The sequence below is a fragment of the Haplochromis burtoni genome, unplaced genomic scaffold (assembly GCF_018398535.1).
Source record: "Haplochromis burtoni strain Fernald_Lab_line unplaced genomic scaffold, NCSU_Asbu1 Contig_36, whole genome shotgun sequence".
Classification (NCBI taxonomy): Eukaryota; Metazoa; Chordata; class Actinopteri; order Cichliformes; family Cichlidae; genus Haplochromis; species Haplochromis burtoni.
In genome coordinates, this window is record NW_024582397.1 from 684,349 (window position 1) to 702,547 (window position 18,199).

General features: G+C 39.6%; 1 protein-coding gene across 2 annotated transcripts; it reads right to left on the minus strand.

Annotated features, from left to right (window-relative positions):
* Positions 1–206: 206 nt before the first annotated feature.
* LOC102302341 (tripartite motif-containing protein 3) lies at positions 207–18,144 on the minus strand. Of its 2 annotated transcripts, XM_005926467.3 has the most exons (13): positions 17,995–18,144; positions 9,204–9,376; positions 8,458–8,698; positions 8,110–8,261; positions 7,807–7,987; positions 6,980–7,709; positions 6,686–6,789; positions 6,443–6,610; positions 6,176–6,344; positions 5,240–5,299; positions 4,942–5,012; positions 2,780–2,920; positions 207–2,689 (listed from the first exon to the last, which is right to left on the minus strand). In XM_005926467.3, the coding sequence occupies exons 2-13, from the start codon at positions 9,347–9,349 to the stop codon at positions 2,537–2,539; spliced, it is 2,316 nt and encodes a 771-aa protein (XP_005926529.1). In that variant the 5' UTR covers positions 9,350–9,376; positions 17,995–18,144; the 3' UTR covers positions 207–2,536. The 2 variants fall into 2 exon arrangements, with proteins under 2 accessions (XP_005926529.1, XP_005926530.1); XM_005926468.3 differs by lacking the exon at positions 5,240–5,299.
* Positions 18,145–18,199: the final 55 nt, after the last annotated feature.

Consider the following 18,199-nt stretch of genomic DNA (forward strand, 5'->3'; position numbering starts at 1 on the left):
ATAGAAATATTGGGAAAAGCAGCGTCATAACAAGCCAGTGAAATTGAAATTTGTACCCACTGTAGCCCAAAATGTGTGTCCCCAGCGCCTGTGTAAATTACAATTTCATTTTCACTACTGTTAAACGATTTGGTTTTATTTGGGGAGAAAAAAAAATTTCCCTGCAGAGCAAACAAACAAATGTTAGTCACACACATACACGGCAGCTCAGTAAATCATGTGCTTTTATTACCAGTGCATATTCATAGAGAAAACAAGACTGGGTCGGATAAAATGCTTTAGACACATCTCAAAAAGATGAGCATGTCTTCGCTCCTGTTTGGCAACGAGTCGAGGTGCATGAAAACCACAGCTTCCTAGCTGACTTAACTGGTAGAATTTGAGTCATATCCTGCAGCTCAGAAAAGCTCCACACTGAAAGGTTATGGAAGTGTCTGGGTGTTGAGCATAGTACTGTGATTAATTAAGTCAGACTTGCACCCGGTCTTTCTTCTGTCGTGGCACCGTGTTTTTGTTTGACATTACATAGAATGAACAAATGAGTCCTTCATTTAGAGTCATGGCATGATGGAAGCCAGGCAGAGACTCAGATTTGACAGAAAGCTTAGAACAGTATCACAAATAGTGTACTCTTAAGCGTGAATGTGCTTGCTAGTCAATGTCCTCTCATAAACGGTCATTTCTGGTAATACATCTGTAACAGTTTCTAATATGAAAACCACAAAGCAACAAACACAATAAAACAGAATTCATCTTCCGTCCCAATAAGCTATGACCTTGGATTCAGATTAAATTTGCACAAATTAACAGTTTTCTCGCAAAGCTCCCAATGTGCCTGTTCCACTATTATGTCTATGAGTTTATGAATTTAAAAAAAACAAAACAAAAAAAAAAAAACTATTTAATATTCTTCCACTGATATTGTGAAATTTGGATGGATTTCCTGAGATATCTGTATTATTTCTATCCAGGTGGTAGCACTTGAATAAAAGCTATTGAATTGTTAAAGGCAAGCCAGTGCTTCTATGAACCCAAAATCCTAAACACAGAAACCTAAATACTGATATACTTTGTTGTTATTGTAAATAAAAACCAGATAGGGTTGTAGCTTTGGAAAAGAGCTGCCCAAGTGCACAAACACTGATCTACATTTCCCAGATGCGGGTGGATACTGAATTCTGCTTTAAGGGGTTAATTTGGGGAAAGGGAGAAAGTGTGAAGCTTGAAAGAAAGAAAAAATATTTAGAAAAATAATTTGCAAATGCTGAGCTAGTATAAAATAAAATAAATTAGCATTTTACATTGTTTTCCCCCTTCAAGATAACAGATAATAACAAAAACGATCATTGTGCTGCTTGCAATAGCAATAAATATGACGATTCTTCATTTAAGCATGTGCTGGGTATGTTTGAAAGCACACTCTTTAACAGCTGCCATACACATGTTTAAAATCCGGGAATCCTTGACTCCTGTGATCTGGACTGCCACAAGGCTGAGTGTTTCCCAAAAAAAAAAAAAAAAAAAAAAAAAATCATAGCACATACATAGGGAGTGATCTAATATACACAATATACATTCATGTATATACAGTACATACAGCAAATCAATGCACAGATGGTGGTGACACTTATGTGAGATGTCAGTAAATGAGAAGTTTTACATTTCATTGCTGGAGAAGCATAGCGCTGTTTATTTCACTGTAAGCATTAACTAGTTCATGAGAAAGCAACTAATGGGTGCACTGTGTTATTGTCTAGGTATCAAGATAAAGTAAAGTTTCATGCATCTGGACGAGTTATGGCTGATTAAATAGTTCCAACTATCTCCTACCTTGTCAGCTCTCACAGAAAGTGTTGTTTAAGAATACCATCCACGTCAGTATTTGCAGATTTTCAAAAACCAGTCCATAGCTTCAAGTCATCGCTTGTTCCGAGTTACGCTACGTCACTCAATTTTAAAGTTAACCGTCAGTTCCACAGACAGGATAAAACATGGACGTAGTTTCCAGGTAAACAAAAAGGAAGCCAGTGCAAGCAGCAGCTTAAAGGCCATCAGAATGCAATAGATGTAATTGCAAAAAGACTTTGACCCTATAGATGTTTATGGGAAAATGGCTTTCTGTCTTGACCTCTGTAAACCCTTCCCTCGTGACTTAGTCACTCATTTTGGGGCACACTGAATAAAAAATTAAGTCTATTTTGTAAATCTTGGTCATACAGTGTTTTAAAAAGGATCATTATCTGTTGATTAATGTGCTATGATTATCCCAATCATTGGCTAACCACTTGTAAGTCATTAGCCAAGAAGCAAGCAGTTTCAGATTTAAACCCACCCCTCCTCATCACATCTGGTATTTTGAAATGAGATGGATGATGTCAGCGACGTCCACCTTTTATGCTGTCTATGGTCAATTCACATCATAAAGGTAAGGTGAGGCGACACACAAAAGGCTGTACTGGAAAAATCATTGCACCTTGTGGAATACATTGGTTGTGTCGTCAGTGCTTGCGGTGTTTAAGATGGCTATCTCGGGTATCTACTGTAGGTAACGGTAGACCTTGAAGCAGTGGTTCCCAGAGTCTGCCACCGCCACGTGGCCATCAGATGTGAGAGCCAAGCCCTGGGGGCCATAAAGCGGGTCCGCTGATGTGTTGATATAGGAGAGGAAAGACCCTGAGCTGTCAAACACCTGGATGGGTATGGAGAATTGAAGGACAGATTAGATGAGTGACTACTGCAAGTGTAACGCAGTTCCAGTTATTCATTTCCTCAAACTAACCTGGATCCGACTGTTTCCCCAATCAGCAACAATGATATTTCCATTGGCATCCACAGCCACACCCGTTGGAGCATTAAACTGGCCGTTCCCCTCTCCGTGTGAGCCAAATTTAAACAAGAACTCCCCATCTGCACTGTACACCTGTCAGGTAAGATTAAGCATAAAAGAAAATGGGTGAATGATGCTGACAAGTAAAGAAAAATGCCAGTCACATCCTCACAGCATGAGAAGTACAGCAGTGTTTGGTTTGGTTTGAGTCTGCCTGCCTTTTCTTGTTCTGTTGAAACTGATTGATTTTAAAATCGGTCCAAGTGCATGGCTGAAAACAATGGGGGGGAACAGGTATGCAGCCTTTATCAGAATGCTAAGCACTATTTTAAGATTTAAAAAACCTGCAAAATAAAGAGGCTATCGGAGAGGGTTGCTTCAGTTTTGGTATCTTAAAGTGACTTCAGTCGTATTGTAGGAAGAGAGTTTAGCTAACATCGCTGACTTTGTTAAACCTGAATTAAGAGAAAGTCTGGGTTTTAGGCTCCAGAAAGAGAGTTGACTTGAACTCTGAGCTTAACAACAACCAGTGGTTAAAAAGACTTTTTCATTCATTCCCTTGTCAACCGTTAAGGATGGAGACAGCGATTACAACTCAGACTTTTAATCAGCTCACACTAAAATCTATAGTCTCCATCTTTCTGTCTCTCACACTCTAGACAGTAATGCAGCTGTCAGACTGTCAGCCATTTTCCCCACACTGTAATTGGTCACACTGTGAAAAATGTCTGTCACAGTTGGATCTTCTAGAGGATGTGAACATTTGAGTGAAGGAGTGAAGATCAGGCTGAAATGATTTTCTTTAGGCCTTTGAGTCATGAGTTTTTAAATGCAGCTACAGACAGCCTGTGTCCTGAGCGTTTCATGTTCAGCAATGTGTTCACAGATTGCGTTTCAGTCATTAAATGCTGTCAAAGGCACAGTGTCTGAAATTCATATGCTCTGTAACAGATCAGCAAACTGTGTCCATGTTGGAGTCCACTTGCACGGCGGGACGGATCCAAAATGGATAAGGATCAGACCCAGACTCAGTTTGGCACCAGTCATTTCCCAGCTCATCCATCTGAATCAGTTCAACAGCTTAATTTCTTCTGATTATAATCTGCATTCTTTATTTAAAACACCTCATCCTAACATAATGGTTTTAAAAGCCATTTAAATTTAAACTTGTTTGCAATTATAAAAAAAACCCAACAACTTTACATTCATTTCAATTATATTAGAAACTATTACTAAACTTTTACTATTAACAGCAACATCTAAACACCGTTGCTATGACTGTGAAAAAGCCATCATCTATCAGTGCAGGCTGAAATTAGATCAGATTATAAATGGTTAAACTGGGAACATTAAAACAGTTTTTTTTTCTGTAAATTTCATTAAACTTTTTTATTCAGTAATCTCAGAAATAATGAAACTCTCTGTATGAAAAAATTAAGCTTTTTACACTCCATTAGAAGATTCAGTTTTTACTAAATAATCATTCAGACAATGAATGGTCATCACCTGTAGGAAAAACAGCTTTTATTTAATTAATCGAAATGCCCTGAAGGCGGATCTGCCCTGTAGTCTGTTGCTATCTGGGTAATTAACATCACCGGTCCATAAGTAATCTGTCTGTTATCTTTTGTTTCTTTCACTTATATTTTACCCTTGTTGGGTTATGGCTGAATAATTAGATTTGAAAATCAAATTGAAAATCAGGATTACAGATTTATCTAGTGAAAATTCCAGTTGGGATAATGATGACCACAGTCTGCCTATGATGATGACAGAGCAGACCAACCTGATTAAAGTTACTCTTTCCTGCCCTTCCATTTGAGATAAATACCATGGTCAGCACTGACGCATGTTCATATTTTTCAGTTTACTGGATTCAAATGGAGGCTTTGCTCTTTATTTACCCGTTGCCATGGTGAGTCCTGATACTGGAGCACTACCGATGATGGTTTTCTTTTTCTACTCATGTACACCCTTAATTCAGCTGCTCTGGAACCGAAAACTCAGACTTGCTGATCTCAGAGCTAATCAACTCAGGTTTATTGAACACACTTTCTGGAAGAAGTCCCAGGTTTTCAAACATAATGTTCGCACATACTTGCAACAAGCCATACCTTCACTGAATGGTTGTGGAAGTCTGTTACCACAATCTCATTTTTGTTATTTACAGCCACAAAGTGAGGACCTGAAAGCAGAGGAGACAGGGAGGGAACAGCAAAGATGAGTCATCCGTCCGTTTAGAGTTTATGAGATGAAGCGGCATACTATTTCTGGACATCAAAAACAAGACACCAAGTGATCACAGAGAAACTCTCAGAGCTGAGACATGACAGGGCTGAAGCACCAACATGTAGAAAAAGAGAACAAAGATTCATTGTTTTAGCTCACAGTCACAGTGAATATATTACTTACTGAAAACAGGGCCAGATTTACTAATCTTTGTATCCAGTGCAATGTTTGCACCACTTTTCTCTAAAAGAAAAGAAAAGTTATAAGTGAGAAATGAAAGTGAACAAACGGGTGAGTTCAACTTAAATATTGCTGTACAACTGGAGCGGCATCAATGAGGGATTCCAGCAAAGCATGCAAATTAGTCCCCCCCCCCCACATCTGAACAACAGGGAAGGACGATCGTCAAAACTTGGCATGCAGTAGTGTACATCATGAACTGCGGACTCCAGCTGTGCTATGATGACAGGGTGTATAATTTATCATTTATAATTAGGACAATCAGTGCAACAACCAAAACATTAACTGTGTGTTAATGTCTCTAATTAAGCAAGTAGCTATACATGCACTCATTAGTTAAAACAAATGAAGGGTGCATAGAGACATGCTGATCACTAGCACTGTTCAAATCAACTTTCCTGTGAAGAAACAGAAATCAATTTTGTAAATCTGGCCCAACCACATGCCCTGATACATGAAACTTCATCTCTGTCATTTTCTGTAAGACACATTGTTAATAAAATGATCATTCAGTCATGATGATCATTATCTATCTCTATATATATCTATATCTCTATCTCATAACTATATCTATCTATCTCTATCTCTATATATATATCTCTATATATCTCTATCTCTATATATATATCTCTATCTCTATCTCTATCTCTATATATATCTCTATCTCTATCATATTATCTCTATCTCTATACTCTATCTATATCTTATCACTAGTCTTTATATCATATATATATATATATATGTATTATATAATACTATAATTTATATTATATATATATATATATATATATATATATATATATATATTATATATATATATATATAATATATATATATATACATATATATCCCATTTATTGATTTAACATCACTCAGTACCTGCAAAGTGTCTGTCTGATGTTCCTCTGGCGCCAAACTTTGTCACCAACTTCCCATTTGATTGGAAGATGAAGACACAGCAGGCCTTATTATCAACCGTGATAATGTGTCCATTCTTGTCCACAGCCACACCTTTGGGGCCCATTAATCTTCCAGCACCAATCTTATTCTGTTACAAACAAAGTTTTGTTTTCAAATCTAGTTTCACTTTATAATCGTGCGGTTTAAAAACAAAAAAACATTTCTTTTACTGACTGGAATGCCAACCTTGAACTTGCCATCCGAGGAGAAGATGCTAATCCATCTGTTGTCATAGTCAGCTACAATTATGTCCCCGTTCATGTCTACTGTGACTCCTGTGGGGCGCTGCAGCTGGCCTGGTGAACGACCTCTTACCCCAAACCTCATCTTAAACTGGCCGTCGTTAGAGAAAACCTATAAAAAAAGAAAATAAATTATTAAACACTTCAAAAAATGAATTCTTTGAAGCTAAATAGGTTAGCCACTGACCTGTATGCACTGGTTGTTGCTATCTGCTACCACAATCCGACCATTACTGGAGGCCGAGATGCCTTGAAGATTGGTGAATTCTCCTTTATCTCTCCCTCTTGTTCCTGTCAAATCAACAAAACATCACCATGTTTTTAACACTATGAAAATATTAAAACTTTTAAGGATAAGTCACCATTTTGTGCCATTAAAAGTAAATTAAAAGCACTAAAAGCATAAAAATATGCATGGATGGAAGATTGTAAGAACAGTCAACAGTACGATTAATATCCAAAATAACGCTTTTTCACTCACCAACTCTATATATCAGCTCGTCCTCTATTGGATTTTCCTTTTTCTTGGTGGTGCTATACATGCTGGAAGGCCTGCGCACGGCCTTCTGGCGAACATGACCTCCTCCTCCGCTTGGGGACTTCACTCGTCTCTTCACATCGTCTGGCGACTGCAGGACATCTGACGGTTTGACAGCACGCAAACGGAAAGGACTCCCCCTCACAGGCTGTTCATATAGCAGCAAAGAAAAGGTGAATTCTCCCTCAGAGCGGAGGGTGTATCCAACCTCGTAGGTGCCGTTTTTGTTGTCCACCACCTCAGCTTCAGTACACACCCCATCCGCAGAGATAATCTCTGCCCTAAGAACCGCGTTACCAGTCTTCACCAATTCTCCATCTTTGTCTTTAGTGGTGACTGTGATAGTGGTGTGTTGGCCAACTAGTGCGTGTCGCAGACCTTCACCGGTGGCAACGCTGGTATGGCCTACAGCCCCCGTTGTGATCAGGACTCCTAGATTCTGAATGGAGCGCCTCAATCCATCCGTCTCCACCTGGCATTCCAGATGTCCGTTTTCATGAGGATGCTCGGGAAAGCTGTGTCTTGCCAGAGCACTCACCCTCTCACCCATTTGTTTTTGGACCAGAAGGACTTCAGTGGCGCTCCCATGGCTCAGTGCATGCTCTGTGAAGTTACAGCTACTCTGAATGTTCTCTCTGCCCTGAAGCAAAGAGGTAAGCTGAGTTTGAAGCACCTAAGAAGATGGAGAAAGTCAGCAGAGCTAGTACAAAAATGAAAAATATCGTGATTTTGTTTAATGCATCAAATTTAAAATGAATAAGATCGCTGACCTTCTGCTTGGTGCTGCAGATGTTTTCCACCTCAGTAATGAGAGCAGTCTTGCGTTGGTGTAGGGCCTTCTCCAGCTCATCAAAAGTATTACTGATTTCTGTCACAGAGTCATTTTTCCTTTCTGTAAGTTGCTTGGAGATCTCATTCACAAGGTCAATGGCAGCTGTCAGCTGAGGTAGTCTGCCAGAGCAAAAAACAAACGCAGATTACAGCTCTTTATACTTTTACACATCCAATTTTACTAATGTCTTCCAAAAGCAATCGCATAATAGATTATGTGTTAAAGCAGTGAAAAATCTTACCTGTTGCGAACAGTGTCCAGCTGACCTTTAAGGGCTGACTTATGCTGTTCGAGCACATCCCTTAGAGGCACCGTCACATGTTCCCTGTGTTCTCCTTCTGTACACTCCAGACACATGGCTGTTTCACATGACTCGCAGTAAAACTCCATCACCTGCAGATGGTGCAGTTGAGGCAAGTAAAGTCACATTTCTGAGGTCAAGGTTGCTCAGAAGTTCAAATGTATATATACAGAAGGCATTTCTTTTTAATCCAATAACAGTCGGCAGCCTGGTCATGAACATGCAGATGAGGTATGACAGCTCTGACCTATTTTTCATCAGCATTTTTTTTTTTTTTTTAAAGCTTACCTTGCCCTCGTGATTAGGGCAAGAAAGGGGCTGACAGGTTGTAGCTGCGTTGGCTGACTCAAGAACATTGCCCGCCTCAGGCTGGCTGCACTCTGGGTCTCGTTGTAAGACCTCCATTAGGTTTGTGATGAAGAAGTTGTTCTGCAGGGCTGCCACACCCTTCTCTGGCAAGATAGAAGTCTGTCTGCACACTGGGCAGGATAGTGTCAAAGACTGGGAAGGGATGTAGTTCTGTAGACATCTACAATCAGATAAGATGTTAAAGAAATCAGTTAATAAAGCTGCAGTCAAGCACCAATTTCAGGGTGAGACCTGATTAGAAGACTGGACAATGTGATTTGAGTGGTTACTAAGCACAACGATGTAAAAACAGTACTACTGTAGCAACACAGCTGTGGAAATCAGTATTTGCTATTACCAAAGCTGTGCCCTAAAAAAAAAAAAAAAAAAAAGGCTGTGTGCTTTTCTTGTGACCAAGCTTAGAGTAGCTGGTGACTTACGTCATGCAGAAACCATGATGATGACAGAATAGCTCGCTTAAGCGAGGAGCTGTGATACCAAATTTAGAAATTGCTAAAAAAGACATTAAAGTACACTAAAATCTAGCACGCTGCATCCTATAATAGCCAAACACTGACTCATCTTTTTATTTTGCTTCTAAATGTTTTATGTCTGCTTATCTCTTTACTGTCACTTTGATCTCCTGGTGTCGATCACCTTGTAAAGCTAAGTGATTCATAGCTTACTTCTCACAGAAGGTGTGCAGGCAGGGTAGCACCTTTGGGTTGTGATAATGGTCCAAACAGATGCTGCAGACCAGGAACTGCTTGTCTATCTGCCTCACCACAGGGCTGGTGCTGCCAGTCTCACGCTTCGCCATAATGACAGACATTCAAAGGGGACACTGGGAACACTTAACCTGTGCAAACAAGGTGAAAGAAAGAGAAGAAAGGTCAAGAAAGCCTCGAGGAAACAGTCAGGCAGGGTGAACAGGGTGTAGTTGCTTGAGCAAAGGAAGAAATGACTCATAGTCCTGCTAACACAATAAAACCTCATCTAAATCCTGTATCCGCGAGCAATTTATGGTCTCGCTTATCAAACTATGTCAGTAGTATGAGTTCCCTCACCAGAGGCTGTTTAACTTTATAAGTGAAACCCCCAATTGAGTTCACACAGTGGAAAGAAACATATACATGTGATTAAAACTGCAGGGTAGAACTCTTAGTGGAGACAATTATGCTGTCAGCAATAGTGTTAGAAGTTATACACAGTATAAGCCAATCAAAACATGATACTAATACTGATGTTTTACTCTTGGTGATATTTTTCGGTGTACTGTGTCACTTTTGTTATTTAATATGACCCCTAGATGAGTAGATGCCTGCTGGCTTGCAGTTCAGATGGCAGAGTTGCTGTTACATGAAATTATACCACTAGGTCAAGCAGGGATTAACTTAGCATGCCAATGTTGTGCCGTACAACATAGTGTACATAAGCACATAAAGGATTACATGGAGTCCAAAAACACAGACAAGCTGGTCAATAAACACCGCTTACAAAAGTGAGTGACTCATATGATAATAAAATTCCAGCGGGAGGATTGGTGTGTTTTGTCATTTGGTTTGGCTAACACTGTAAAGAGCCCTATTTCCTCTATAGTTCCTGTCCTGCAAAACACCTTCAGTCAGGTAACTGACACTCTAGGGTCCTTATAATTTTCTGTAATGCACCATCCGCTAATAACCTTGACACTGCATTGCACGTCTTGAATTAAAGCTCAAAAAATTCATTACAAATTAACTAAATTTATCCCCTGACAAAGACAGTTCCGTGACGACTGCTGAGATGTCAAATTACATGGGAAAAGAACTCCAAGGCAATTAATTTATTTTCTTTTGCTTTTTCTTTCAATTTTCTTTGTAACACTAGCAAGATATGTTCTTGTTATGTAGAATCATGAACAGTTAGGATACCCAATAGCTTCATTAATGCCCAAGAAAGCTTAAAACAGCTATCTGATATGTATATGAGAAGGTTAATTGCTATGGTGCTATTAATCAAAGTGAACCTTTGAGCCGGGGAAACCTGACAGTTGACCTTGAGCCGTCATTTTAAACCTGATTACAGTTCAAAATATGTAAATGAATGTAGCACACCATCACTAATGCAAGATGTCATATTCTGAGTAACTGACAATGTATAACATTTTTTAAAATTCTTGATCATGTTTATGAGCGTAAAAACATCCTGCTCATTGCAGTTTAAAACAATGCACACAGACCGGACAAAAGAAGGATTCACTCTATTTGAGCTTACTATCAGTTTCCTTGTTGCGTCACTATAACATGTCTCACCAAACAACACTTTGTCTTTCAGCTGATGCCTTAAAACTATAACTAGGCCCCTTTTCTTTGAGAGCAACAAGAGGAAAGAGGAAGCTTTGAAATGCCACTCCCCAAATTCCTTCTAGTTCCTTCCCTTGACTCTTAGCAGGCTGAGTTCAGGAACCACCTGTCTCTCTGTCTGAGGGGAGATGGGGAAAAATTCACGGTGAGCTGGGCTCTCTGCCTCACATGAGCAAGCAGGCCTCAGCGGCAGCTGTCCCTTTTTGCAACACAGAGCAGCGAGCAATAACAATGGCATTTCAGCTCTGCTCACAGCTCAGCGCCCCACATCTCTTCCCCTCCCTCATTCTCCCTGTTTTTTTTATTATCCTGTCATTTTTCTCTTTCTCTCTCGGCCACATAAATGCACTCATGACATCAGTATGCCTGAGCCCAGCCACAGACAGATGGGAATTTTCTCAAGCACGCAGACTCTATTGTTGTTTCTTCCCAAGTGATTAGAAGGCCTACTGACTAAGGAGGTCTGCCAAGCCCATTCACAACAAGCCCTTCCCAAAAAACTCTATGCCTCCCCTTCCCTCGTCTCCCCTAAAAAGCCCTCCCCTCCCTGGGCTGTTCTCCCTTTACATAGACTCTGAATTGCAGCAGCTGAACGGTGACATCAGGAGGAAGTATGATGAGCCAAGACCTCTAGGCTCCTCCCTTCTCGACAGACTGGCCACTGTCTTTAGGATTGCAACAGTCTCCCCCACCTTCCCTTCTCCCTGCCTGTCTGTCTGTTCTTCAAGCAGCCCTCCTCGGCTCAGTTACTCCCACTCACCTCACCACAGACAGATCTTTCATTAAAAACCTTCTTTCCCTGTGTGAATTTAGAGAATACCTAATGTACAACATAAATAGTAATATATTTAGTTAAACACAGACTAAAGACTTCAATCTGCAGTTTACTCTAATGCTTGAGGAAGCATGTGATTAAACAGCAATCACAAGGCTTTGTCATGAAAAGTGCACAGTCAGCGCTTCATACAGATGAGGTCAATAGTCCCTTTCCTCTCTTTTTACTGCAGAAAATCACGGTGCGAATGTTCGCAAAGTCAGCCGTTTCACTGCAAAACGTCACTTGCCACTCTCACCCTGCATTACTGTTAAGTGCCTTAATCTCCTCCTGCAGGGTCAGGTCCTGTCTGCCATCTGGATTACTGTCTCACAGATTCAGATGACACCATCATGCCCAGTCACTTCAAATTCGCTTTGAAGAAAATGCTTCATGACCACATAAAAGAATGAAGGCTAGTCACTAGCTGTCCGAAGATGATACAGCTGTATTCCATGCTTGAAGCAAGTGTGTATGCTCAAAACCTTTCTCTTGAAAACAGACACATGTAATATGAATGATTTAATTGGATTTTAGCAACAGGAGCTCGCCTTCAGAGAAAACATTGCCCTCAGCTTAACCTGCTTAGATTTCAATCGGTTGCGCAGGTAAGGGTTTCTCTCCTCTCACTGCTCCACCGATTGAAGTGCTACTTTTTATATCTGTAGATGCTTTTAAAAAAATAAAAATAAAAAAAGCACTATGGTTATGCTGTCCTCTATAATGGAAACAACAACAAAAAAAAATAATAATTACACATGCTTCCTAATCCAGGGCTTTTTGCTCCTCAAGAAATTGGAATAAATAGGAAAGAGCAATTTCAACTTTTTTTTTGAGACGGAAAATTCCAGTGATAGAGGAAAATATAATGTTATTCTGAATACATGACTAATTCTTTGACCCACAGTTATGTGACCAACTATTATTACATTTAATGCAAAATGTCATCTCTTGGTTATAGTCAATGAGACAGAAGCAAGTTAAAGTCTTTAAAAATAATAACTCAAAATAAGCCCCTAAAGTTATTAAACTTTACTTGTCTAATTTCAGTTAATGGTTATAATTCAGCTTGCTTCCAGGATAAAACTATCAGTGTCAGCATGTCAACATGTGATTTTCAAGTACAGAGCGGCCCTGTGGTGAAGTGATTAGCACCGTTACCTCCCAACAGCAGAAAACTCTTGTTTCAAACATGCCCGAGGCCTTTCTCTGTTGAGGCTGCATGTTCCACGTGTGCTTACAAGCATTTCCTCAAGGTACTCCATTTCCGACAATCCAAATATATACTCGTTAAGTTAAATCATGACTCCAAATGAATAGTGAGCTATTGCCTTTTGGTAGACTGGTGACGTACTCAGGGTGTACCCCTGCCTCTCACCTGGTTACAGCTGGATGTGCTCCAGCCTTCGTGCAACACTGAATAAGACTTTTGATTAAAGAAATGAACGGATCATAAAGTCGGTCATTCATTACAAACAGGCTGAAATTTATTCATTTAACTGTTGTTAACTTAGAAAAAGTATTTGGTGGAGAAGTTTCATTCAAATATCTCTGGACTATGCAGACTAAGAGAGACACAGTTAAACAAAAAAACTATTTTATACAGGAGATGATAAGCTAATGAATTTGGCCCAATAAAACGGAACTGTCACATGACCAAATGCTTGGACTGGGTATGCTAACCATACTGTACCTTGGTACAGCCCCTCACCTCTCCAACCGATCAATCGATTATTCTGATTGGCTGCCCGTCCCAAACAGAAGGTTTAGACAGCGGATGGGTGGGGCTATTGTACTCAGTCTCAGCTGCGTGTCTGAGATGACCGCATAGAAATATCTGGCACCACTAACATCATAATGAGCCAAGTAGAAGAAAATCTTTCTGAACTTCTGAGCATTTAGAGCAGCCTGGAGCTTTTGGGCGATTTCTATTTCTTATACATAAATAATATTTGAAGTTTTGGCCATATTTAATATGACCATGCACCATTTTAACAGTATATGTAGGACAGAGAATATAAGAGCAAATAAGAGCATAGATCCCATTAATGATACTTTCATGATAAATAAAATGAAAGACTGATGTTCAAGTCAAATTTTTACTTCAATCGACATAATGAGAAATCAGAAACTGGCCCTTTAAGAAGGCTGTAATTTACAGATTGTTAATACCATTCCTTAACAGTGACTATTCAGGATTCCAGGATGTTTGTGCTTCAGTGGCCATATAAAGTATTTGCCTCTTCCCTTCCTCTTTCCTTATTTGAGTAACAGACAAGTATCTTTTTCTCCAATGGTATCCAATATTTCAAATCTATTTTAAGCATTACTATCTTAGCCAGCTCAGTATTATTGAACTACAATTGCATACAGCATCTCTTGGAAAACAGACTTTGTATCCGTGTTTTCATCTTGTGATATCACTTTTAAGAGACACAGCAGAGAGGAGTCTTCAGCAGTTGTTTATGTACTAGACCAGCATACACTGGTGAAAGCCTCACTGACCTGAAGAGAGAAGTGTTGGCCCTCAGTGATGTTGTGTTTAAATATAGACTGTAGTTTATGTTTTCTGCTACATCTGTTGTGTCCTTCCTCATGTGCAAACACACAGTAATTGTTCACAGGCTGAGCAGAATTACCCGAAATGTAATTTTGAATAAACCCAACACACTGTTGAAAGATTTTTCTGGGTTATGAGGAACAAGGTAGACTGTTACAAAGGAATATCTGTACGCTTGACTCAGATATAAAGAGAGAAAAGACAAGTAAGAGTAGAAGTGAGAAAAGCATATGCTCCAGAGACACAGCATAAATTACATAATCACAAAGCATCTGAACTATTGTCTACATCACAGCGAATGTCTCATTGTTTGTAACTTTGTTCAGAAGACATTTGTGATCATTGTCTCAATTTGTAGCACTTTCAGGTGAACACAGGTCAAGAATAACTATTCACAGTTATATCTGCACTAGGAATAACAATGTGGAGCAGTTACACTCTTTACAATGCCAAAGTTAATGTGGACCGAAGGCAGCTGGATCTAAGCACAGGGTCTGTTTTATATGTTTTTAGGGACAGAAAAGATGCCGGCTCCGTGATGACTCATCAATCATTATTCACACAAACTTCTTAAGACTAATACACCCACCACACCACCACCACCACCACCACCCCACCCCCCTTACACTCCATCAGATGAAGAAATCTGTCTCGATGCATCAATCTCTGACAGAACAGTCACAGCATGGAACGCTGGGCTTTACATAAAAGAAAAACAGTGTCTGTATATTATATGTAAGACTATTGAGAATGATACACCCAGCATAAGAGCGGGGACACATTTGCATGCCTAATAATGGCCTAGCATAGACACTTACTGATTGCAATTAGACACTGAACTACTAAAAACCAACACTGTGGCAGTTTTTCATCATTTTGTTTTGTGTTTAGATTGATAAGATCTGACAACAGCAGATTTTTGTCTCGCCTTGTGAGCCCACACTCCTAAACATTGTCAGAAGACAATGCGGCACGCAGGGCAGCCTGTCTGCAGGCACAACACGCACTGCAGATTTAACAAAAGGTAGATCGGCGCACAAGCGGTGCCTGCAATGCTTATTCACCTGCAGTAAGAGGACTGAGATGTCTCATACTATGACTCAGTAGTTCAAATACGGTCTCATACACGCTGTACTTTGCAGATACACAGACACTGTGAAGCATTAGTGGGGTTACTCTTTGTTAAGAAAATGTAGTTCGTGTTCAGGATATTTAAGAAACTGAATGTGGTTTCGGCTTGGCAGTTTGCCGAGCGGCACAAATGTTGGTTTGATAAAATGAACAGTACCAGTGCTGAGCTGCTATGTTATTATAATAGGTAAAGAAAAAAAACTGACTTTATTGTGCTATATTTACTTTTATTGACTTAACCATTTTGTGCTGTCACATGTTTTACAGCGTGAATGCCTCAGTCTGTAATCTATAAATTTCGTTCATCTCTGAACTTTGCACTGTTGTTCAATAAAAGAAACAACAGCACTTTAGTTCAGTAGCTGAAGGTTTACAGATGTCCACTGGTAAAGGTATTTTCCAGAAAATATTGATTATTTTTTTAGTTGAAATAAACCACTCTGCTGCTTCAGAAAGTCTCATCTAATATTTATTATCTATAGAGAGTAATCTTGATGTGACTGCATCCCTCTTGATGATGTCTTATGAAAGGCTGACGATGCCTCATAAACCACTAAACAAAAATAAAAATAATAAAAGTGCTATTCAAAGGAGGACCGACTCAAACGTAAGCACAGAATTAGAGGATCCAATCACAAGCATTTTACCTTCTTTTGTTTTGTATGTAGTCTACCTCATCGTGGTTGTTGTATTGGTAGTTTGGTGGATGTGCCTTGTACTGGTTGATGGTCATCTGTAGCCTGTGTACTATCAGCATGCACCGGCTGTGATAAGTCATTATATTCTAATTTTAGATTGCCGTTTCAGGAACTGACCAGGGACACCAGCTGACAATTAGACTCAAGTCAAAACTCTGGCTCATCTACAGTCATTCTTCTGTTGATCAGTGAGCAATAATCTGATCCAATAAATGAATTAATAACACAAAATATGCACAATCATTTTCATGGAGATTAAACTTTCAAATATTTTGTCCTAAACTCCAAAATAAGTGCTTTCTAATTGCTTTCTAGAGCTTTAAACCATAATTATAATTATTATAGTTATTACCTACAGTAATCTATTTATTCTGAATTGGGGTTTCAACAAACCTCATGATGACAACTAGGAAAGATTAGAAAGGGCGAACGATCCAACTTGTGTATTATATTAAATCAGGTTAATCATACACTGATTAGCAATTAACAGTGGAGCCAGATAAACTGATATTGCATTATATTAGATTAGATCGTTTCCATTTGATGTTGTTACACAAATTAGGAAAAATAAACCCAGGAGAACTGACTCACTGCCATGGGTCTCATTTAAATACTGATATAATAATATGGAAAGCAGGTCAATAAATCATTGAATATGAAACATCAAAAAAAAAAATCTAATTATCCTGCAATCTATCTTTTTATAATATATTTATCAAGTTCCCTATCCTCTCACTTGTGTTGGTGCACTGGGGGCTGATTTTGTTAGCAGGTAAGGGCTATAGCCTATAGCATATATGCTACATGTCTGCGTTTGATCGAATTAGTATTCAAAAGCTGTTGCTGTTCCTGGTCACTTCTAAGCTACAGTTTAATCTCTGTTGCTCAATATTTGCAGAGTAGTACTGTATACCCCACACAACGCCCTTGTTGGTCCCCTGGTTGTCTTGCACATGTTCCCTGTCCTGTATACCTTAAGAGCACAGATATAATTTGACTCTCTAAGCTCTGCTAACAATCTGCCCTCTGGCGCAGCATCCCGCACCGTCTGCACCCTCCCTGTGACCCAGTGCAAGCAGCCAACAGAGCAAAACCAGGCAAACATCTCTATCACCTGCACTCATTTTAAAAATGAAACTTTTGAGATACTTTTAGCCTAAAATGAGAAATATAAAACGAGCCTTTCAGAACAAAGACAATCAATACCAAAACCACTGGACCATCTGCTCACAGTCTAGGCCTGAAGACTAAAAAAAAATGTCTTCAAAAATGATGCATTGCCTGCTGCTGTTGCTGCAGTACAGTGCAACACAAGGAGCCACAGAGTGGCACAAGAAAACAACATGTCGATTCACATGTGGCTCACAAAACTTCTCAGCAGCACACTCCATACATATTCAGATGAGAAAAACCAACGGAAGATCACTAATCCTCTAACAAACGAGCATGTATGCTTGGTTAAAAGAGCCCAGCCCTCAGACTGCAGCAGAGATGCCCACCTGCTACTGAGCCGGCAGCCAGCCGGCAGCCAGCTAGGAGCTAAAATGGAGAAGTGTGTGGGCTGAAAGAGGAAGCAATGAAAAAAAAATGCTTTAAAAAAATCAGAGCAATGGAGAATTTCTGTGCAACAGTTTGTCTTAAACGGTGCTGGAATTAATTGCGTTGACTTTAAGTTGGTTGATTGTTGCAATTTAAAAAAAAGCACAAAAGAGGGGGACATCATGTTTTTTTGTTTGTTTTATTTAAAGTACAGCCCCCTCTGATATGATTTATCCGTGCACAGATGCTGCTGGGATGAAGTAATCAATTATTCATCTGCTTATAGCCCAGTCATTGTATCTCTGAGGACTCCGGATAACGGAACAAGCAGGATGAGAAAGCAGAAATTCGACACCATAAAAAAGAAGTGAATGGTTACATTGTACTCACGTAAATTCCCAACAGGAGTGTCAGCATTGCAGGCCGTAAAGAAAGCTTCCCATTGTCAGTGTCCCAAACCTCTCCAATACAGAATCCACAGACAGGGCGACAGAAAGGAAAGGGCAGGGTCTGTCTGGGAGAAGAAGGGGACAGTAAGGAAGAGGACAAGGGAAAGGAGGAGATTAGGGGAGTGGTTTATGCGCAGGATTGGTCA